Here is a 24,371-nt window from a genome sequence, read left to right as displayed (position 1 = left end):
CTTTGGATATAGTTCTAGCATGGGTCATTCAGGTTGCAAGAAAGACAGGCCTCAGTAGTCATTTAGCATTTCCCAAACTGTAGGAACAGAGTTCTGTATTTTTTTTTTTTGTTTTTGAGATGGAGTCTTGCTCTGTCGCCCAGGCTGGAGTGCAGTGGTGCGATTTTGGCTCACTGCAACCTCCGCCTCCCGGGTTCATGCCATTCTCCTGCCTCAGCCTCCTGAGTAGCTGGGACTACAGGTGCCTGCCACCACGCCCGGCTAATTTTTTGTATTTTTAGTAGAGTCAGTGTTTCACCGTGTTAGCCAGGATGGTCTCGATCTCCTGACCTCGTGATCCGCCTGCCTCGGCCTCCCAAAGTGCTGGGATTACAGGCGTGAGCCACCACGCCCGGCCAAGTTCTGTATTATCATAGTAGATATTCAAATAATTCTGAAAAGTATAAAATGGTTAAGAGCATGGACTCCAGAGCCAGCCTGCACAAGGGTTTGAATCACCTCTACTGCATACTAGCCTGTTGCACTTTCACACCCTCCCCTTTTGATAGTCAAGTTATTTAACCTTTTTGTGCCTTGTTTCTTCCCCTACTAGAGATAATAATAGTACCTATCTTATAGAGTTTTGTGAAGAGTAAATCAGCTAACATATGTAAAGTACTTAGAACTGTGCCAGGGACATATTAAGTACTCAATAATTATAATAATTCTTATCCTTATTTGGATGCAGTGTATAGTCTATGTAATTCTTGGAGACTCACAATATACGTTAACATATTAAAGTCTCTAAGGAAAACCTACAGTAACAAAATCTGTTTTCTTAGTAATTATTTGAAAGAACTGGCAACTATTGACCTAGAATCAGCTAAAAGAAGTTTCAAATCTTAAGAAATAATTTTTTCAAAGATGTGGGTGAGGAATTTCTCCCAAATAATTTACATTAATTTTACCCAAATTGTTTGACCGTGGAATACCTTTTCAAGGATGCCTACTAAGATAATTTTAAGGAAACGTTTGAGAAGTATTCACTTAATTGACCCAAGGACTGGGAATTTATTGAAGGATCAATGGCAATTGTGCTTCAGGGTTTGGCCATTCTGAGAGTTGCTAACGTCTTGTTGTGTGTCTAGTTCTTTCTTACACTCTTATATTAGCTTCTCTATGTATCTTTATGACAGCCTACAAAAGCTCTAAACCAGCTCTGTCCAATAGTACTTTCTGTGATGATAGAAATGTTCTTTATCTATGCCAGATGCAGTGGCACGTGCCTGTAGTCCCAGCTGCTTGGGAGGCTGAGGCAGGAGGGTTGCTTGAACCCAGGAGTTGTAGGTTATAGTACGCTATGATGGTGTCCACATTAAGTTCAGCGTCAATATGGTGACCTCCTGGGAGTGGGGACCACCAGATTGCCTAAGGAGGGTGAACCAGCCCAGGTCAGAAAGAAAACAGGTCAAAACTCCTCTGCTGATCAATAGTGGGATCACACCTGTGAATGGTGAATAGCCACTGCACTCCAGCCTGGGCTGAGACCCTGTCTCTTTAGGAAAAAAAAAATAAGAATAAAAAATGTTCTCTATCTGCACTCTCCAATCTGGTAGCCACTAGCTACCATGTGGCTATTGAGCACTTGCACTGTGGCTAATACATCTGAGGAACTGAATCTTTAATTTTATTTAAGTAAAATAAAAAATTAAACGACCACATATTGCTAATGGCTCCTGTATTGGGCAGTGCAGATCTAAACACACTGGGCCCCAGTTACCTCTCTGACCTTTTACTTTGTACCCTCACCTCTTTCACACTGACCTCTTTGCTGTTTCTGAAACATGCCTGGTCCTTATTACCTTAATTTTGTTTTCTCTAGAGACCTAATTCCATATCTATCTGCATGGCCAACTTCTTTACTTTCTTTTGATTAGCCATCTTTCTTTGATCTGGAAGATCCCAGTTGGGATCACTGGTTTGAATAGTTGCAGCCTGGTTAGGAGGATTCACCTCTTAAGCACAGGGCTTTGCAAGGTAAAATAAACTGCTTGGGCCTTTCACAGGCGAAGCTAGTTTTTTTTTTTTTTTTAAACGGCAAACAGCTTATACTGTTATTATCTATTCACAGGGTTTATCTCTAGTGTCTAGGAGAGTACCTGGCATACAGATAATCTTACTGTATTCTGGCCAAGAAATCTTTGCCTAACCTAAGTTCACAAAACTTTTCCTATTTTCTTTTAGGAGTTTAACTTTTACATTACCCACTTGTTTTAATGTTCCCTTTCCTCCCCCTACTTTTTTTTTTTTTTATTAATCAAATTTAAAAATGATTTTATTTTTCTAAATTAACTTGTTTTTTACTCCTGTTATTTCCTTAGTGATTACAACATGCATTCTTGACTCAATATGGTCTAATAAAAGTAATAGTTTTACTACTTAACAGATTCTGCTAGAAACTTAAAACCTTGATATGGTGTGTCATGTATAGATGAGCAACATCTAAGCCATCAGGAGCTTGTTAAATGCAGAATCTCAAGCCCTGTTCCAAACCTATTGAATCAGAATGGGTAATTTATACGTACACTAAGGTTTGGGAAATACTTTCTTAGAGAACTTTAGCTCCATTTATTATCTCCTGCATTTTGTGTTATAAATTTTTAAACTTATTATTTTGTATAGCTGATGTTCATTTATATTTACTCATATGTTTACTCTTTCCAGTATTATTCATTCCCTCCTGCATTCCTCTGCTTCTGTCTGGGATAGTTTTCTTTCAGTATTTTCTTTAATATTTCTTTTAGTGTAGGCCTGCTATTTATTAATTCCCTCAGTTTTCATTTCTTTAATTGAGATGCAATTCACACCATAAAAGTCACCATTTTAAAGTATACAATTCAGTGGTTTTTAGTATTTTCACAAGGTTGTTCAACCATACCACTATCTAATTCTAGAACATTTTCCTCACTCTCAAAAGAAATCTGGTGCCATTAAGAGTCAATCCTCATTTTCCTCTCCTTCCATCCTCTGACAACCACCAATCTGCTTTCCATATCAATGGATTTGTCTACTATGGAGATTTAATAAATTGAATCATACAGTATATGGCCTTTTGTGACTTGCTTCTTGCACTTAACATAATATTTTTAGGGTTCATCCATGTTGTAATGTGTGTTTTATTCATTTCTTTCTTTTTTTTTTTTGAGACGGAGTCTTGCTCTGTCGCCAGGCTGGAGTGTAGTGGTGCGATCTCGGCTCACTGCAACTTCCACTTCCTGGGTTCAAGTGATTCCCCTGCCTCAGCCTTCTGAGTAACTGGGACTACAGGCACGCGCCACCACGCCCGGCTGATTGTTTGCATTTTAGTAGAAATGGGGTCTCACCATGTTGGCCAGGATGGTCTCAATCTCCTGACCTCGTGATCCACCTACCTCGGCCTCCCATAGTGCTGGGATTACAGATGTGAGCCACTGTGCCTGGCCTATTCATTACTTTTTTATGGTTGAGTAGTATTCCATTGTATGGTTTTCCCACATTTTGTTTATTCACTAATTAATGGATATTTTGGTTGTTTCCACTTTTTGGCTATTATAAATCTGCTATGAAAATTTGTGTACTAGTTTTTCCATGGACAGGTTTTCAGTTCATTTGGGTAGATACCTAAGAGTAGAATTGCTGGATCATATAGTAACTCTATGTTTATCTTTTCTAGGACCTGCCGTACTATTTCCACAGTGGTTGTACCATTTTATATTCCCATGAGCAATGTATGAATATTCCTATTTCATTCTCAGTTTTGAAGAGGATTTTCTCTGAGTATTTTATGTTAGGTGCTATTTCAGCTTCCGTCATTTCTGTTGAGTATGCAGCTTGTAGCTCCTTTCAAGGTAATGTGTCTTATTTCCCTCTGTCTGCTTTAACATTTTATCTGTTTTTTATTATTATTATTATTATTTTAACAGTTTGACTATGACAGACGTAGGTGTGATTTTCTTTGTGGTATCTTGGAGTTGAATGAAAGTCTGAAAGCTATGGGTTCAATATTTTATGAGTTGATGTCTCTTATCAGTTTTAGAAAATTCTTGGTCATTGGTATTCAAATATCGTTTCTAACTCCCTTCTTAAATTCTAATTATATGTGTATCAGACCTCTTGGGTATATTACTTAGGTCTCTTATTGCTCATCTTCCCCCCCCCTTTTACTTTTTTTCTCCTCTATAATTGATTTTGGGGATTTTTTCTTTTTTTTTTTGAGATGGGGTCTCACTCTGTTGCCCAGGCTGGAGTGCAGTGGTGTGATCACGGTTCACCACAGCCTAAACCTCCTTAGGCTCAAGTGATCCTCCCACCTCAGTTTTTGTATTTTTAGTAGAGGTGGGGTTTTGCCATGTTCCCCAGGCTGGTCCTGAATTCCTGGGCTCAAGCAATCTACCCACATCGGCCTCCAAAATTGCTGGGATTACAGACTTGAGCCACTGCACCTGGCCATCATTTTGAGGATTTTTCTGTTTCTTATCTTCCAGTTTATTAATCTTGTTGTTAGCTGTATCAAATCTTGCTAAATCCATTCACACAGTTCTTAATTTCGTGTATTATATATTTTAGTCTTGTACATTGAATTCTTTGTTACATGGTCATTTCTCTGGTGAAATTTTCTCTTATCATCTATTTTGTTTGCTTTGAAAATACATGTATTAGTCCGTTTTCATGCTGCTGATGAAGACATACCCGAAACTGGGCAATTTACAAAAGAAAGAGGTTTAATTGGACTCACAGTTTCACCTGGCTGTGGAGGCCTCACAATCATGGTGGAAAGCAAGGAGGAAGTCACATCTTACATGGATGACAGCAGGCAAAGAGAGAGCTTGTGCAGAAAAACTCCCATTTTTAAAACCGTCAGATCTTGTGAGACTTACTATCACAACAACAGCATGGGAAAGACTGGCTCCCATGATTCAGTTACCTCCCATGGAATCCCTCCCGCAACACATGGGAATTCAAGATGAGACTTGGGTGGGGACACAGCCAAACCATATCAGTACACAACTAACATATGCCTTTGCTCATCCATATGGCATCTTTGTGTGAATTTGAAAAAGATCCTACTCTCTAGGCGTAAGAATAGCTTGGTGAATGGAGAGGGGGTAAGGAAAAAGTTACACTCATAAATTGTTGGTAGAAGTGTAAACTGATACAATTTCTTCTGCCTTTTGATTTTTTTCTATCTATATCAGCGTATAAAATCTTTCTTATTCTTTTGGCTGGATTTATAATAATTACATGGATCTAATAAAACTTATTTATGCCTTGCAAAGCCCTGTGCTTATCCATTTTCCTGTTGTCTAACATTTAAATTATTTCTAACATCATGCTAATACAAATGATGCTATTATGACTATCCTTGTATTAATATATGTTATTTTGTTTACACATGTAAGTGCATCTATAAGATAAATTACCAGAAGTGGAGAAAATTTCTAGAATTGAAAGGTTATGCAACTTTTACATTTTTGTAGATGTTCCCAAATTGTTCTGTAAGAAATTGTATCAGGCAAGGCTTGGTGGCTCAGGCCTGTAATCCCAACTCTTAGGTAGTGAGAGGTGGGAGGATAGCCTGAGCCTAGGAGTTTGAGACCTGCTTGGGCAATATAGCGAGACCTCCCCTTCTACCAATAATGTATGAATGTATGGGTGTAACTTTTTCCTTACCCCCTTAACCAACAAAATGTATTGCTAATTTTTTATTTCTGATAGTAGGGGAGGTAAAAAAATATTGTCTTTAAGTTTTAATTTTCTTTTAAAATAACTGAGGTCACACATTTAAAAAAATGTGTTTAAAAGCCACATGGAGTTCCTTTTTTTGTGATTTGTCTGTGTATGTCCTTTGTCCATTTTTTCCATTGAATTGTTTGTCCATTTTATTACTGATTTGTAGGAGCTTTATCTATACTAAGAAAACTAGCCATTTATCATGTGTTGCATTTTTTTAACTGATTTGTTACTAATCTTTTTGGTCTTAATCCATATTTTCCATGCAGACATTAAAATTTTTTATGTTGTCATATTTATCTGTCTTTTCTATTCTGTTTTGTGGCTTATGTGTTGTACTTAGGACTCAGTTCTACATAATAAAAGATTCTTTCCTTTTAATATTTTATAATTTTATTTCAAAATATTTAATTATTTGAATTACCTGTGATTTTTTATATAGAGGGGATAAGTTTTTTTATATATCATTTGAATAATCAAAATTTATAATAGAATTTATATTCTGTTGCTGTTGGATGGCATGTTCTGTACATGTCTGTTGGGTCCATTTGGTCTAAAGTATAGTTCAAGTCTGATGTATTCTGTATTGGTTTCTGTCTGGATGATCTGTCCATTGTTGAAAGTTGCATATTGAAGTTCCCACTATCACAGTATTGCTGTCTATTTCTCCCTTCAGATTTGTTAATATTTGCTTCATATATTTAGGTGCTGTGATTTTGGGTGTATATGTATTTATAATTATACCCTCTTAATGAATTCACCTTTTTATAATTAAACAATTATTTTGTCTGTTGTGAATAGATTTTGACTTAAAGTCTATTTTGTCTAAGTATAGTTATTCCTGCTCTCTTTTGGTTTCCATTTTGCGTAGAATATCTTTTCTGTCCCTTCACTTTCAGTCTGTGCGTATCCTTAAAGCTGAAGTGAGTCTTTTGTAAGCAGCATATAGTTTTTGTAAGCAGCATCTCTTTGGGTCCTGTTTTTTTTTTTAATTTAAAAATTTTATTGTGTCCTGAATTTTTATCCATTCAATCATTCTGTTTTTTGATTGGAGAACTTACTCCATTTACACTTAAAGTAATTATTGATAGGTAAGGACTTACTACTGCCATTTTGTCAATTGTTTTCTGACTGTTGTGTAAACCTTTCGTTCCTTTTTTGTCTTCCTTGCTGATTTGATGATTTTCTATAGTATGCTTTGGTTCCTTTATCTTTTGTGTATCTGCTATAGGTATTTGCTTTGTGGTTACCTTGATGCTTACATAAAACATAGTTATAGCAGTCTATTTTAAGCTGATACACAATGGGGAAAGGATAGTTTCCAACATATATGGTCCTGGGAAAACTGGCTATCACATGCCATAAAGTGTAATTGGATCCTTAACCTACACCACACATAAAAATAAACTCAAAATAGATTAAATACTTAAACGTGGCTGGGTGCGGTGGCTCACGCCTATAATCCCAGCACTTTGGGAGGCTGAGGCAGGCGGATCACCTGGGGTCGGGAGATTGAGACCCTCCTGACTAACACGGTGAAACCCCGTCTCTACTAAAAATACAAAAAAAATTAGCCTGGCATGGTGGCGGGTGCCTGTGGTCCCAGCTACTTGGGAGGCTGAGGCAGGAGAATGGCGTGAACCCGGGAGGCAGAGCTTGCAGTGATTGGAGATTGCTCCACTGCACTCCAGCCTGGGCGACAGAGCAAGACTCCGTCTCAAAAAAAAAAAAAAACAAAAAAAAAACGGAAGACCTGAAACTCTAAAACTCCTAGAAGAAAACATGGGGGAAAAAGTTCTTAATATTGGTCTTGGCAATGATTTTTTGGATGTGACACCAAAAAACTAAGCAAAAAAAGCTGATGGGACTACATCAAACTAAAAATTTTTCCACAAAAAAGGAAACAGTCAACAAAGATGAAAAAGTAACCTATGGGGTGGGATAAAATATTTGTAAATCATATGCCTGATAAGGGTTAATATCCAAAATATATAAGGAACTCATACAACTCTATAGCAAATAAATAAATAATCTGATTTTTAAAATGAGCGAAATACCTGAATATAATTTGTACAAAGAAGACCTACAAACTGCTAACAGGGGTATGAAAAGCTGCTCAACATCACTACCATAGGATCCAGCAATCCCACTTCTGGATATGTCTCCGAAGGAAATAAAATTACTATCTTGAAGTAATCTTGAAGTATATCTGCACTTCCATGTATACAGCATTATTCACAATGACCAAGATATAGAAACAACCTAAGTGTCCATTGATGGATGAATGAATAAAAAAAAATGCACATGTGCGAAATACAATATTATTCAACCTTAAGGAAATCCAGCCTGTAATCCCAGCACTTTGGGAGGCCGAGTCAGGCGGATCACCTGAGGTCGGGAGATCGAGACCATCCTGGCTAACACGGTGAAACCCCGTCTCTACTAAAAATACAAAAAATTAGCCGGACATGGTGGTGGGCACCTGTAGTCCCAGCTACTTGGGAGGCTGAGGCAGGAGAATAGCATGAACCCAGGAAGCAGAGCTTGCAGTGAGCCAAGATCGTGCCACTGCCCTCCAGCCTGGGCAACAGAGCTCAAAAAAAAAAAAAAAAAATGGAAATCCTGACATTTGCAACAATATGGGTGAACGTAGAGATGTCATGCTAAAGGAAATGAGCCAGACACAGAAAGACAAATACTGTATGATCTAACTTATATGTAGGATCTAAAAATGTTGAATTCATAAAAACAGAGAGTAGAAGGGTGGTTATCAGGGGACAAGGGTGTGAGAAATGGGGTGACATTGGTTAAGGGGTACAAATCTTCAGCTATAAGATAAATAAGTTCTGGAGACCTAGTATACAGCATGGTGACTGTAGTTAATATATTATATACTTGAAATTTGCTAAGAGAGTAGATCTTAAGTATTTTCACCATGTACACACAAAAGATAGCTCTGTGAGGTGATGGATATGTTAATTAGCTTGATTGTGGTAGTCATTTCACAATGCATACATATATCAAAACATCACATTATATATCTTCTATATATACGACTTTATTGGTCAGTTTATACCTCAATAAAGCTAGAAAAATTTATAACAGGACTGGAATTATACTATGTATGTAGTAATTATATGTGGCTGCATATATTGAGCCCATTTGGCTCACATGTTACTGACACTCCCTCTACCCTTTTAAGATGAATTTGTCAGAGGATCAGAGGAAAATATCAGCAATGTTAATATATGTTGACATCCATATGCTATATGTATATGAAATTCAGTCAAAATATTTTTCTCTATTTTGGAACTCATGAGGGAATAAATAATGGTTAATCTAAGTAAATGAGTAATTAAACATTTTATTTTTCATTATCTCCTTAAGGAGTACTATTCTGTTTTGTTTTGCTTTGTTTTGCTTTTTTGAGATGGAGTCTTGCTCTGTTGCCCAGGCTGGAGTGCAGTGGTGCAATCTCGGCTCACTGCAACCTCCAGCTCCCGGGTTCACGCCATTCTCCTGCCTCAGCCTCCCGACTAGCTGGGACTACAGGTGCCCGCCACCATGCCTGGCTAATTTTTTGTATTTTTAGTAGAGATGGGGTTTCACCGTGTTAGCCAGGATGGTCTCGATCTCCTGACCTCGTGATCCGCCCGCCTCAGCCTCCCAAAGTGTTGGGATTACAGGCGTGAGCCACTGTGCCCATCCCTTACGGAGTACTATTCTAACTCATTAAATTAGTTCCTGAATTTAATATGGCTGGTTATTTTAAGTACAACATATATATAATCTAAGAAATACATGCAAAGGTCTTTTTTCTCTGTCAAGTTTATCAATTGCAGATAAGATAGAAAAGGACTTGGGGCCGGGCGTGGCAGCTCATGCCTGTAATCCCAGCACTTTGGGAGGCCAGGGTGGGTGGATCACTTGAGGTCAGGAGTTCGAGACCAGCCTGGCCAACATGGCAAAACCGTATCTCTACTAAAAATACAAAAATTGGCTGGGTGTGGTGGTGCACACCTGTAATCCCAGCTACTCAGGAGGCCGAGGCAGGAGAAGCGCTAGAACCTGGAGGCGAAGGTTGCAGTGAGCCAAGATCACTCCGCTGCCCTCCAGCCAGGGCAACAGAGTGAGACTCCATCTCAAAAAAAAAAAAGAAAAAAAAGAAAAGGACTTGGGAAGTTATGTTTATTCTTTTTAGCCATACATAGAAATTTCCGTTTCTTTTTTTTTTTTTTTTGAGATGGAGTCTCGCTTAGTCGCCAGGCTGGAGTGCAGTGGGGCGATCTTTCGCTGCAACCTCCGATTCCCAGGTTCAAGCAATTCTCCTGCCTCAGCCTCCTGAGTAGCTGAGACTACAGGCTCGTGCCACCACGGCCAGCTAATTTTCGTATTTTTAATAGAGACGGGGTTTTATCATGTTGGCCAGAATGGTCTCAATCTCTTGACCTCGTGATCTGCCTGCCCCGGCCTCCCAGTGTGCTGGGATTACAAGTGTGAGCCACCACTCCCGGCCAGAAATTTCTGTTTCTTAGCTTTCTAACAACCACACAGTATCCAGCTGAGTAGACACAGATATATTTTGACAAATTAGAAGCTTCTGTGGAGCACTTACTACAGCGCATTTTTCTTTTAAATTTGTGAACATTTGATGGTGTTTTGTGAACATTTGGTTAACTACTACTAATTCTAAATACTAGAGAATCTTTCGGCACTAGTACTGACTCATCCATGGTATTTTCTTTGCTCTTAGAGGCCTTAGTAATGGTTTACATCAGTGTTTCAAGCAATTTCTGGACTTGCCAGATCCTTCACTCTAAAGGTGATTTGATCTTATAATGTATGGTATTTCCCCCTCTCAGATTCACAGTGTGCAAAATAAGATCTGTGAGAGATATTTCACTAAAGAAGAGATTTATTTAACGTTGTTCATCCTTGTCTCCTGAGGACCTAAGGTTTCCTTAGAATATATTTTGGGAAATGTTACTTTATATTACTGTACATGGAGGTAATAGAATGAAGATGATTTCTCTTCTTAATTTGATTCTTATCTGTGTTGGCATTGAACCAAAATTATTACTCTGCCATTATTTTCTTTCTGAGACAGGGTCTTGCTTGTTGTCCAGGCTGAAGTGCAAGTGGCACGATCACAGCTCACTGCAGCCCTGACCCCCTAGGCTCAAGCGGTCCTCCCTCTTCAGTCTCCCAAGTAGCTGGGAATACAGGTGCGTGTCACCCACTCAGCTATTTTTTGTCTTTTTTGTAGAGACATGGTCTTGCTTTGTTGCCCAGGCTGGTCTTGAACTCCCGGGCTCAAACAGTCCACCCACCTTTGCCTCCCAAAGTGTGGGATTACAGGCATGAGCTATTGTACCTGGCTTACTCTGCAATTCTTTTTGAAAAAAAAATTTTTTTCTTTTTCTTTTTTTTTTTTGAGACAGAGTCTTGTTCTTGTTGCCCAGACTGGAGTGCAATGGTGCAATTTTGGCTCACTGCAACCTCTGCCTCCCAGGTTCAAGCAATTCTCCTACCTCAGCCTCCTGAGTAGCTGGGATTATAGGCACCCGCCACCACGCCTGGCTAATTTTTGTATATTTAGTAGAGATGAGGTTTCATCATGTTGGCCAGCCTGATCTCAAATTCCTGACCTCAGGTGATCCGCCCACCTCGGCCTCCCAAAGTGCTGGGATTACAGGTGTGAGCCACGGTGCCCTACCTTGAAAATTTTTTAAATAATTTTTTTTTTTCTAAAATAGAGACAGGGTCTTGCTATGTTGCCAGGCTGGTCTCAAACTCCTGGGCTCAAGCAGTCTACCCATCTTAGTCTCCCAGTATGCTGGGATTACAGGTATGAACCACTGAGCCCAGCCTACTCTGCAATTCTTTATGAGAAGTAGGGAATACTGTAATAGTAGGATTCTTCTTCTTCTCCTTTTTTTTTTTTTAATAACTTACAGGCTACTTATGAATCTAACAATTTATCTTACTTTAAAAGTCTTTACTTGCTATTTTTATGTCATGCCCCTGAATTTTCAGATACAGAATTTGTTTCTATAACTTATGGTAGTATTGACCTTAAGCAGAACCATGATGATCGTATTCTCCAAAATGAAATCAGTCTTACATATTGTAATAATTAAAAACAAGGACTGAAAATTCTGGTTGTTTGGTAAATGTTACATAGTCCATTTACTTTCAAGCAATATGTTTCATGATCATAATTTTTTAAAAAACCTTTAAGTGCATTATTGGTTGGCCACTTCCAGTATGTGAAAGTTGAATATTGGTGCATGCCTGTAATCCCAGCTACTCGGGAGGCTGAGGCAGGAGAATTGCTTGAACCTGGGAGGCAGAGGTTGCAGAGGTTGCAATGAGTCGAGATCATGCCATTGCACTCCAGCCTGGGCAACAAGAGTGAAACTTCTCCTCAAAAAAAAAAAAAAAAAAAAAAAAAAAGTTGAATATAACTTGGACACTGATATTTGAAACTTACAGAATCCTTTAATGTTTTGAATTGTCCTGGAAATCAGGATATAATATCCGTGTGAGCAGAGGAAGAACAGTTGCTCATATGTGTGATTAGATCTGCCTTTCTTCCTTTCTTTGGGGAATTTTTTCTTTTTTTAATAAAAATACTTCTTTGAGGAGTCTATTTCTTTGTATATGTTGGCCTATTGCATCAAATCAGATGCATCCTCTTCTGAATGGAGGTACTGGACTTGATCTTAAAGGAAGACATAGGGAAAAAAATACTTTTTGTTTTAATTTCACTTAGGGCAAGCTTGCTTAGAAGTATAAAATGGCTGTCCTTGATACTACTGTGTTAAATTTCTTCCCTTTGCACTCTACAGTTCGTAATTTTTATGTTTTAAAAATGAGTAACAGGCTGGGTGCTGTGGTTCACATCTGTAGTCCCAGCAGTTTGGGAAGCCAAGGCGGGAGTATTGCTTGGACCCAGGAGTTTGAGACCAGCCTCGGCAACATGAGGAGACTTCGTCTCTACAAAATAATAAAAAAATCAGCCAGGCGGGGTGGTGCATGCCTGAGGTTCCAGCAACTTGGGAGGCTGAGGTGGGAAGACTGCTTGAGTCCAGAAGGTTTGAGGCTGCAGTGAGCTCTGATCACACCACTGCACTCCAGCCTGGGTGACAGAGCAAGACCCTGTCTCAAAAAAACCCACAAAAACAAACAAACAAAAACACTTGACACGTTTGCTTCCTTTGATTTTAAGGTCACTGCACTGCTGCTATAAAATTATAGAAAACTTAGTAATTTTGAAAAATCAACATCAAAAACAGATTTTAAATTGCCAGAATATAGTTACAGCTGAATAGTTTTTGCTAGTCTTCAAAAACTGGTGTTTGTCTTTGAAATTTCATGGTAGTAGCCAAATTATAGTCACCAAATTTGCCAGTCCAAAAAGATTCATTGGTACATGAAAACATTTTTTAAACCTTATTTTTTATTTTAAAACTTGCGTAAGTTTAAGAAAATTAAAATACTCCACAACCTTTCTAGAGATAATTTAGTATGATTAATATTTTGATTTTGTTCTCTCATTACTTATTTATTTATTTTTAGAGATGGAGTCTCACTGTGTTGTCCAGACTGGAGTGCAATGGCTATTCACAGGTGCAGTTGTAGCACACTATAGTATTAAATTCCTGGGCTAAAGTGATCCTCCTGCTTCAGCATCTTGAGTAGCTGGGACTACAGGTGCATGCCACTGTTCCTGGCTTTTCAGCATTATTTTAAGTGCAATTGTCTTAACATAGTTGAGATTATAGTGTCCATATATGTTTGTATTTTATTTTTTCCATAGTATATAACTTTAAATTGCCAAGGAAAAACCTGAGTACTCTTTTGCATTTATTCATTCAACAAATACAAATACAAATATACATGTATGTAACTATTAAACATACATATACACATATGCATGCAAGGCCCTTTGTTGGCTGCTTTGAGAGAAGATTATTGTCTTCCAGGGCACAAAAGTTAAATATAATGTAGAGCAGATCATGAAGAATGTTTGTGTTTATTGAGGTTCAGATGATGTCTTAGTCTGTTTTGTGTGGCTATAAAGGAATATTTGGCCAGGTGCAGCAACTCATGCCTGTAATCCCAGCATTTTGGGAGGCTGAAGTGGAAAGATCTCTTGAGGCTAGTAGTTCAAAATCAACCTGGGCAACATAGTGAAATCCTGTCTCTACAAAAACAACAACAACAAAAAACCCAAAAAAAATTAGCTGCATGCCGTGGCATGTGCCTCTGCTTCCAACTACTCAAAAGGCTGAGGCAAGAAGATTGCTTGTGCCTGGAGGTTGAGGCTGCAGTGAACCTCAACAGTGCAGTGACTTGTGCCATTACACTGTAGCCTGGGTTACGGAGTGAGACCTCATCTGAAAAAAAATAAGAGTAAAAAATAAATACCTGAGGCTGAGTAATCTATAAATAAAAAAGGGTTATTTGGCTTATGATTTTGATGATTGGAAAGTTCAGGATTAGGCATCTGTATCTGGTGAGGGCATTAAGCTGCTTCCACTCATGGCAGAAGGCAAAGGGGAGCTGGCTTGTGCATGCAGAGATCACAAAGTGAGAGGAAGCAAGAGAGAAAGAGGGGCTAGTGGCAGGTCTCTTAACAACCGGCTCTCACTGGAAATAATAGAGTAAGAATTCCCTCACCCCCAAGGGAGGGCATTAATCTGTTCATGAGGGATTTACTCCTATGACCTAAACACCTCCCATTAGGCCCCACCTCCCATACTGGGGATCACATTTTAATGTGCAACTGGAGGGGACAGACATCCAAATCTTAGCAGATGGGGAACCCATCTGGATTATCTGAACTTTTTCTGATAAAGTTTCTTTGTTTGTAGATTCCTCTCTTTGGTGCTGACACTATTGGCCAGAGAAGTCCTGATGGACCGGTACTGAGCAAAGCTGAATTTGTTGAGAAAGTTCGTCAGAGTAATCAGGCCTGTCATGATGGAGATTTCCACACAGCTATTGTTCTGTATAATGAAGCCCTGGCTGTTGACCCTCAGAACTGCATCTTATACAGCAATAGATCTGCAGCCTACATGAAAATCCAGCAGTATGACAAGGCACTGGATGATGCAATCAAAGCTCGACTTCTCAATCCCAAATGGCCAAAGGTAGAAATTTTTACCTATGAAGATTTATTTTCATAGAATCTTTTGTCCTGGCTTCTTACTTTAATGTAATATTTTGTTGATTTAGTGTACTTACTAATATTTTAATAATCTGTACTTCAGCAAAATATAAAATGACTTCCTTGAGCTGGTACAGTAGCGAAAAGCTTCCTTTGTTTTTTTGTAGCGTGCTTTCCATGTGCAAGTTTAATTCTTTTCCTGTATGTGTGAGATTTAAATTTTTTTTTCTCTGTGCCGCTTGATAAGTAAGATACATTCTAGTTCTTTATATAGGTTTTGGAACATCTCTTTTTGAATGAATATTTTAGATGAAGTATGATGATGTTTCTTTCCTTCAGTTTAAAATAATTAATTTTATTCTCTGTCAATGACTGTTTATTTTCAGAATGGTATTTAATCAGGGAAATTTCTGTTTTTTCTAATAAAGCATTGTAATTATCTGTATTCCTTTGAATAGTCCCCTTAAGTTACTATCTTTGTTTTTTATTATATATACTTTATTTTCAGTGTGCATACTCCTAACCTAACCCCTAGTTTCTTTTAGAAACAATTCCTTTCTTTTCTTTTCCTTTCCTTTCCTTTTCTTTTTTCCTTTTTCCTTTTTTCTTTCCGAGACAAGGTCTTACTCTGTCACCAAGGCTGGAGTGCTGTGGTGCAATCTTGACTCACTGCAACCTCTGCCTCCTGAGTAGCTGGGACTACAGGTATGTGCCATCATGCCCGGCTAATTTTTGTATTTTTTATAGAAAGAGGGTTTCACCATGTTGCCCAGGCTGGTCTCGAACTCCTGAGCTCAAGCAATCTGCCTGCCTCGGCCTCCCGAAGTGCTGGGATTACAAGTGTGAGCCACCTTGCCCAGCAGAAACAATTTCTTAAGATGCTCCTGAAGCGTAGAGGGTGGGGGATAGGAGAGGGGCGAAATGGGAGAATGTAGATCCAAGGATATAAAGTTGCAGATATATAGGATGAATAATTCTAGAGATCTAATGCACCACATGAGGACTATAGTTAATAATATTGTATTAGGGATAATTGCTAAGAGTAGATTTTAGGTTCTCTTATGACACAAACACACCCAAAAAGGGTTACTATGTGAGATGATGAATATATTAATTCGACTACAATAATTACTTCACTTCCTGTAAGTAAACAAAAATATCATGTTGTATACCTTAAATACATACAATAAAAAGAGATGTGATTGAAGTATTTGAGATATTTTCTATAGAACCACAAAACCATTTCATCCCATTAACAAAGGTTAATGGATATTTCCTAGAGATTTAAAATAGTTTCCTAATGTCTTATTAATAATATGCTGAAGGGCTGGGCATGGTGGCTCATGCCTATAATCTGAGCACTTTGGGAGGCTGAGGTGGGAGGATCCCTTGAGCCCACAAGTTTGAGGCCAGACTAGGCAACATAGTCTCTACAAAAAATACAAAAATTAGCCAGGTATGGTGGCACTCACCTATATCCCCAGCTACTTGGGAGGCTGAGGTGAGAGGATTGCTTGAGCCCGGGAGATAGAGGCTGCAGTGAGCCATGATTGCATCACTGCACTCTGGCCTGGGCAACAGGATGAGACCCTGTCTCAAATAATAATAATAAAAGTCACAGTACTTTATCCTTTGACTCTGATAGGTCTTCTTGGCCTCATTTAATGGAATTTCTAGTATTGCTGCTGCCTGGTGAATGGTTTACTATTGTGTAATTCCCTAAAGGATTACTTTTGTAACCATAATCATTCTAAATGAAACAAAAATTGTTGAGAAAAATTGTATATGGGCTGGGCACGGTGGCTTCACGCCTGTAATCCCAGCACTTTGGGAGGCTGAGGTAGGCGGATCACCTGAGGTCAGGAGTTTGAGACCAGCCTGGCCAACGTGGTGAAACCCCGTCTCTACTAAAAACACAAAAATTAGCTGGGCGTGGTGGCAGGCACCTGTAATCCCAGCTACTCGGGAGGTTGAGGCAGGAGAATTGCTTGAACCCAAGAGGCAGAGGTTGCAGTGAGCTGAGATCGCACCACTGCACTCCAGCCTGGGCAACAAGAGTGAAGAGTCTCAAAAAAAAAAAAAAAGAAAAAGAAAAATTGTATGTGATACCATTTGCGAACTAGAGTGCTATTTTCAAAGCATAAACCTAGGTTCACATTCCTGTTCCTCCATTAATGACAATATGGTTTTGAGTAATCTCTTAACCTCTCTGAAGTTAAGATAAATGGGAATAATAATAATACCTATCTTGGAAGATTGTTGCTTAAGGATTGGAGATAATTTTTAACTTGTACATAGTAGATGTTTGGTAAGTAATAGCTATGATTGTGACATTTTTACTGAAGGTTTGAATTAGTAGATTATTCTAGCAAGGTTTTGCATATATATCTGCCTCTGTCTCTCTCTCTCTTTAAACCTGTAATTGATGCAGTGAGCCTTATAAATATGGAGAGCTTAATTTTCAAATTAAGTATCAATTCTTGTCCTTTTTTGATCCACTTGTGTTTTTCCTATATTTGTGAACACCTTTAAACTTTTATCTTTTTCATTTTTCTTTATCATTTCTACTTCTCCTGGCACTTCTTGTGACTTCTACACCCCAAAAATGGCTTTTAAAAAGTGTACTTTTATTATTATAGACAAAAAAAATCACCCTTTTAGGATAATTTATATTATTGGTTTCTGATTTTTTCTCTTCACAGTAAGTGAAGTTATTGTATAGTCCATTTTACATTAATATTTTAGTTCTATATTTGGCTTTAAGCAAACCTAATTTAGGAACATTTAAAGTATATAAAATATAGAGTTCAAAATTGAAATCACAAAAGGTTCTTTTGAGGTAGTATGATAATAAAATTAATTTATAAAGAAATGTTCAGTACTGCAAAAGAATGTTTCCTTTTATAAAAACTTGATTTTATACTTATTTTTCTAGGCATATACTCATTAGGTAAAAGAAGATTCACTTACATTTTCTTGTTGTAAATGTATATCTGGTGAAATTTTGTCAATTCCTTTTTCTTTTAATTTTTACTTTTCTACTCTGGCTTTTTATTATAATGCTTTGCTTTTCTAAAGTCTTTATCTGAAATATTTTTGTCTAGTCTGATGTGTGAAAAGCTACCTTCCAATTTCTGTCTCTCTCCATAAGTATTAATTTTTTATGTAAAGATCCAAAGGCTCCAGAGACTAGATGGAGCCTTATACATGTCTGTTTTATCTAAATGAGAAAATGATTTTGATGTGATATGGGCTGTAAAAGAGGTATGAACAAAGCACTATGGGAACCCACAAAAGCAGTGAGTTCAGTCTGTGGGTACCTTATCTCCAACTGCATGCTAGATGTTTTTTCTTTGATTTATCTTTATGTTTCTTCTTTTTATGTCCTATTTAAGAAACCTTTGTCTTCGCCAAGGTTACAAAGATTTTCTTCTAGAATTTTTATGTTTTTTGCCTTTAGGCCTATGATTTATTTTGAGTTAATTTTTAGTATTGTGTGAGATAAGAGTCAAAGTTAATTTTTTTCCAGATAATGATAACCATAATCTAGCAACATTTGTTTTAAAGATTATCCTTTCCACATTGAATTATCCTGGCACCTTTGTCACAAGCCATTTGACCATATAAGTATGGAGTTATTACTAGATTCTCTATTTCACTGATTTCTGTGTATATATCTCAATGCCTTAACCATAATGCCTTAATTACTATAGATGTATGGTAAGTCTGATTATTAGGTATTGTAAGTCTTCCAACCTTGTTCTTTTTTTTTTCTAAGTTGTTTTGGCTATTCTATATTTTTGCATTTTTATATAAGTTGTAGAATCAGCTTATCAATTTCTTCAAAAAACCTTTCTGGAAATTAATGGGCTTACACTGAATTAGACCAGTTTGGAGAGAAATGCCATCTTAATGTTATTGAGTCTTTGAATCCATGAACATGGTGTATTCCTCCATTTACTTAGGCCTTCTTTTATTACCTTTGCAACTTTTTGTAGTTTTCAATGTTCAGATCTTGCATGTCTTTTGTTAAATTTATTTCTAAGTATTTTGGCTTTTGATACCATTATAAATGGAATAACTTTATTTTCTAACTTTCTATTGAGAATCTATAGAAATACAATGTATTTTCTGTACTTTGTGTCATGTGACCCTGTTAAATTTGCTTTTAATTTCTAGTAGGATTTTTGCAGATTCCTTGGGATTTTCTATGCACATGGTAATGTCTGCAGGTAATCACAATTCTGCTTCTTCCTTTCTTTTGTGTATGCCTTTTCTTTCTTTTTCTTTTTCTTCACTTTTTGCTCTATTGCGCTGGTTAGCATATCCGGTACAATGTTGACTAGAAGTCATGGGAGTGAACTTCCTTTACTCATTCCTGATCTTTGTGGGAAAGCATTGAGCTTCACATTGTTGAGCATGATGTCCTTAATCAGGTGGAGGATATTCCCTTTAATTTCTATTATGAGTGGGTGTCAAATTTTGTCTATTTTTTCTTCATCTATTGAAATTATAATTTTTTTAGCTAGCTGTTAATATGGTAAATTAAATTGATTTATTTGGGGATATTAAATCAACTAAATCAACTTTGGTTTTAATGGGGGTAAATTCCAGGTAGTCATTATGTATTATTCTTTTTGTTTATTGTTGGAAATGCTTTGCTAAAATTTCGTGAAGAATTTTTGCATCTATGTTTACGAGGAATACTGATCTGTAGCCTTTTTTTTTTCTCATGATGTATTTGTTTGGTTTTGGTATTGAAGTGATTCTGTCCTTATGTAATGAGTTGTAAAGTATTCTGTCTGTATTTTCTGAAAGAGTTTGTGTAGGATTGGCATTATTTCTTCCTTAAGTATTGGATAGAATTCACCAGTCAAGCCATATTTATCTTTATCTGTACTTTTCTTTGTTGGAAGGTTTTAATTATGAATTCAATTTCTTTGATTGATGTAGGGCTATTCAAATTTTCTAATTCTTTTTAGATCAGTTTTGGTAATTGTTTCTTTCAAGTAACTTTTCATTTAATCTAGGTTGTCAACTTTATTGGGATAAAGTTGTTAATATTCCTTTATTATCCTTTTTAATATCTGAAGAATCCATAGTGATGTTCGTTTTATCATTCTTGATTTTTTTTTTTGAGACAGAGTCTTGCTCTGTTGCCCAGTCTGGAGTGCAGTGGTGTGATGTCAGCTCACTGCAAGCTCTGCCTCCCGGGTTCACGCCATTCTCCTGCCTCAGCCTCCTGAGTAGCTGGGGCTACAGGCACCTGCCACCACGCCTGGCTAATTTTTTGTATTTTTAGTAGAGACAGGGTTTCACCGTGTTAGCCAGCATGCATTCTTGATATTGTTAATCTGCCCTTTTCTGGTCAGTCTACCTAGAGATTTATCAATTCTATTCATCTTTCTAGACAATGAGTTATTAGTCTCATTGATTTTCTATATTGTAGTGCATTTTATCTTTCACTGATGTCTGCTGTTTATTATTTCCTTTTTTCTACTTTTTTTTGCATTTACTTTGCTCTTTGTTTTCATTTCTTAAGAAGAGAACATAGGCCATTGACTTTAGATCTTTCTTTTTTTTTTAAATATGAGCATTTATAGCTGAATATTTCTCTTTAAGCACTGTTTTTGCTGCATCTTACAAATTTTGACATGTATTTTAATTATTATTCAGTTCCATATTTTCCAATCTTCCTTGTAAACACATTATTGATCCATGGATTATTTAGAAGTTTGTTGTTTAATTTCCAAATATTTGTGTTTTCTTAGTTATCTTATTGTTGATTTCTAATTTACTTTCATTGTAGTCAAATAACATACTCTTTATAATATTAATGCTTTTAAATTTTCTGAGGTTTGTTTTATGGCCTTGCATGTGGTTTATCCTGGGAAATATACCATGAACACTTGGAAAGAACATGTATTCTGTATTTTTGAGGTGTAGTTCCATAGATATCAATGAAGTCCAGATGCTTAATCTTGTTGCTCATATCTTCTGTGTCTTTGCTGACTTTTTTTGTCTTGTTATTCTATTTGTCTTCATTGCTGGAATGAAGAAGTTAAAATCTTGAACTAAGATTTTGGAATTGGCTATTTATCCCTTTAATATTGTCAAGTTTTGCTTCATATATATTGAAGCTCTATTATTAACATATACACATAACATTATTATATCTTCTTGATAAATGGATCCTTTTACCGTTATGCAATGTATCTCTTTATCTGTGATAGTAAATTTTGTATTATAAACTATTTTGTCTGACCTGGGTGTGGTGGTGCATGCCTGTAGTCCCAGCTCCTTGGAAGGCTGAGGCAGGAGGATTCTTTGAGCTGAGGAGTCTAGCCTGGGCAACATAGTGAGATCATGTCTCTTAAAAAATATCTATTTTGGGCCGGGCATGGTGGCTCACACCTGTAATCCCAGCACTTTGGGAGGCCTAGGTGGGTGGATCACCTGAGGTTAGGAGTTCGAGACCAGCCTGGCCAACATGGCAAAACCCCATCTCTACTAAAAAATACAAAAATTAGCTCGGTGTGGTGGCAGGCGCCTGTAATCTCAGCTACTAGGGAGGCTGAGGCAGGAGAATCGCTTGAACCCGGGAGGCAGAAGTTGCAGTGAGCCGAGATTGTGCCATTGCACTCCAGCCTGGGAGACAGAGCAAGACTCTGTCTCAAAAAAAAAAAAAATCTATTTTGTCTGATATTAATATAGACGTTCCAGCCTTCTACTTACTCTTTGCATTATATATTTTCTTCTGTTTATATATTTTCAACTTGTCTGTGCCTTTACATTTAACATTCATCTCTGTTGGACAACATACAGTTGTGTCTTGCTTTTTAAATCAAGCTTGTCAATTTCTGCCAAAATTGGATTTTTTTCTTCATTTATTTTTAATGCAATTATTGCTTTTAACTTTGCGTCTACCATTGTATTATTCCTTTTTAATTTGTCCTTTCTGTTTTTGTCCCTCTGATATTCTTTTCATGCTATTTATTGGTTTATTTGAATACTTTCTAGAGTTGATTTTTTTTTTTCTTTTGAGAAAGTTTTCAATTGTTGATATTCGACAGGTAATTATCTTGGTTAGACTAGAACTGCAAACTCTGTTTCTTAAGTGGAAGCTCTGGTCTCAGTTCAAATATTTTGTGTTTTCTTGAACTGCTTTGAAATTTGTTCCGTACATGTGTGACTCAGTGGTTAGCCAAAGATGTGAGTAGACAGAATTTGAGTCTTTCTTTTCTGATTCTTTTCTTTCTGGAATCCCCTTCCCCCTTGGCCAAAGGCTGTGGTTTTCTGACCTTCAGTGTTCTAGTTCCTCAGGCCAGAAAAACTATTTTTCTACCAGTATTTCTGTACCCTTGCTTACCATTCTTACAGTACCTGACCCTTGCACCTTGAAAATGGGGACTCACTTTACAGCTCTCTTCCTCCAAAATCTGCCTGCTTCTCTTCACTTGTTAGTACTTTCAGGTAGCTTTTTAAAATATTATGTCTAGACTTTACAGTTGTTTTCTGGGTTGGGGTGAGTCCAGCAGGATCTCGCCTAGCCAGTCTCTACTGGAAGTAAAAGTGATATATTTTCAGTGATTTAATGATTCTCTTGATGTTTTGAGTTCTCCCACTAGGTTCATTTCTTCCAGTTAGCTAGTCTCTTACATTTAAGATATTTATCTTATTTCATTTTCATTCTCTGCATCAAATTGGTAAATAATTCCTTCATACTCTTTTTCTTTTTCTTTTCTTTTCTTTCTTTCTTTCTTTTTTTTTTTTTTTTAAGAGACAGTCTTGCTCTGTCACCCAGGCTGGAGTGCAGCAGTGCCATCATAGCTCACTACAGTTTTGAACTCCTGGGCTCAGGTAATCCCCCTGCCTCAGCCTCCTGAGTAGCTGGGACTACAGGCATGTGCCATCATACCTAGCTATTTTTTTTAAACTTTTTATTTTTATTATTATTATTATTATTATTTTTTAGTGGTAGGGTCTTGCTGTGTTGCCCAGGCTGGTCTCAAACTCCTGGGCTCAGATGATTCTTCTGCCTTGGCCTCCTGAAGTGCTGGGATTATAGTCATGAGCCATGAGGCCCAGCCTTTTTTCTTAAATGTATTTCATATATATCTTACACAGTTTGTTTCTATTAGCACCAACCTAACAGAGCCAGTATTATAGTTCAGGTTCTTATAGTTTCATTCTTACTTTGTTGTGATAACCTTTTATTGTAACATTGTTCTTGTTCAAAATCTTTTGTTGCTCAGTGTTGTCAGTTGGATTGATAGTCAAGATTCTGCTCCAGTGGTCACATTTCTTCCTTTAGGAGGAGTCTTCAAAAAGTTTATGGAAAATTGGAATTAAAAAATAAACACAAAAGGTACAAACTTTATTTCTCAACATAAGCTCAATAATGTTGAAGACACTTTTGTAAGCAGTGATACCAGCCATTTAGTCTATCCTTGTAGAACTGAGCATTCTGGAATGTAATCATGTCAAAACAGTCTTTTTTACATTATCAACTAAAGAAAAATGGGTTCTCTTTAAATATGTTTTTAAGATGAAGAAACAAAAAGCAGCCAGAAGGAGCCAAATCAGGACTTTAAGGTAAATGCCTAATTTCCAACTGAAACTCTTGAGAAATTTCCCTCTTTTGAGGAGAGGAATGAGCAGGAACATTGTCATGGTGGAGGACTCTGTGAAGCTTTCCCAGGCATTTTTCTGCGACATCTTTGGCTAACTTTCTCAAAACACTCTCATGATAAGCAGATGTTATTGTTCTTTGGCCCCGCAGAAAGTCAGCAGGCACAACGCCCTGAGCACCCTTAAGAACTGTTGCCATGACCTTTGCTCTTCACTGGTCTGCTTTTGCTTTGACTGGACCACTTCTACTTTTTGGTAGCCATTGCTTTGGTTGTGCTTTGTCTTCAGGATCACACTGGTAAAGCCATGTTGCATCTCTGGTTACAATTCTTCAAAGAACTGTGTTAGGATCTCTATCCCACTTGTTTAAAATTTCCATTGAAAGCTCTGCTTTTGTCTGTAGCTGATCTGGTACAACAGTTTTGGCACTGCCGAGTGCAAAGTTTGCTCAACTTTAATTTTTCAGTCAGAATTATGTAAGCTGAACCAGTTGAGCTGTCTATGATGTTGGCTATTGTTTCTTTCTTTTTTTTTTGAGACAGAGTTTTGCTCTGTTGCTCAGGCTGGCGTGTGGTGGCACAGACTCAGCTCACTGCCACCTCTGCCTCTCTGGTTCAAACATTTCTCCTGCCCCAGCCTCCTGAGTAGCTGGGATTACAGGTGTGCACCACCATACCCAGCTAATTTTTATATTTTTAGTAGAGACAGGGTTTCACCATGTTGGTCAGGCTGGTCTCGAACTCCTGACCTCGTGATCCACCTGCCTCGACCTCCCAGAGTGCTGGGATTACAGGCGTGAGCCACTGTGCCCGGCCGA

General features: G+C 37.5%; 1 protein-coding gene across 2 annotated transcripts in view; it reads left to right on the top strand.

Moving 5' to 3' along the window:
* Positions 1–24,371, top strand: part of TTC28 (tetratricopeptide repeat domain 28) — a 704,109-nt gene that overhangs the window by 29,344 nt on the left and 650,394 nt on the right. For both annotated transcript variants that reach the window (XM_034949042.3, XM_034949043.4), the window contains exon 2: positions 14,628–14,906. In XM_034949042.3, coding sequence (XP_034804933.2) covers positions 14,628–14,906 — 279 coding nt within the window. The remainder of the gene's footprint in view (positions 1–14,627; positions 14,907–24,371) is intronic.

This window comes from Pan paniscus, chromosome 23 (genome assembly GCF_029289425.2).
Source record: "Pan paniscus chromosome 23, NHGRI_mPanPan1-v2.0_pri, whole genome shotgun sequence".
NCBI lineage: Eukaryota > Metazoa > Chordata > Mammalia > Primates > Hominidae > Pan > Pan paniscus.
The sequence above is the reverse complement of the archived record's forward strand: the minus strand, read 5'-3'. Positions and strand labels throughout refer to the sequence as shown.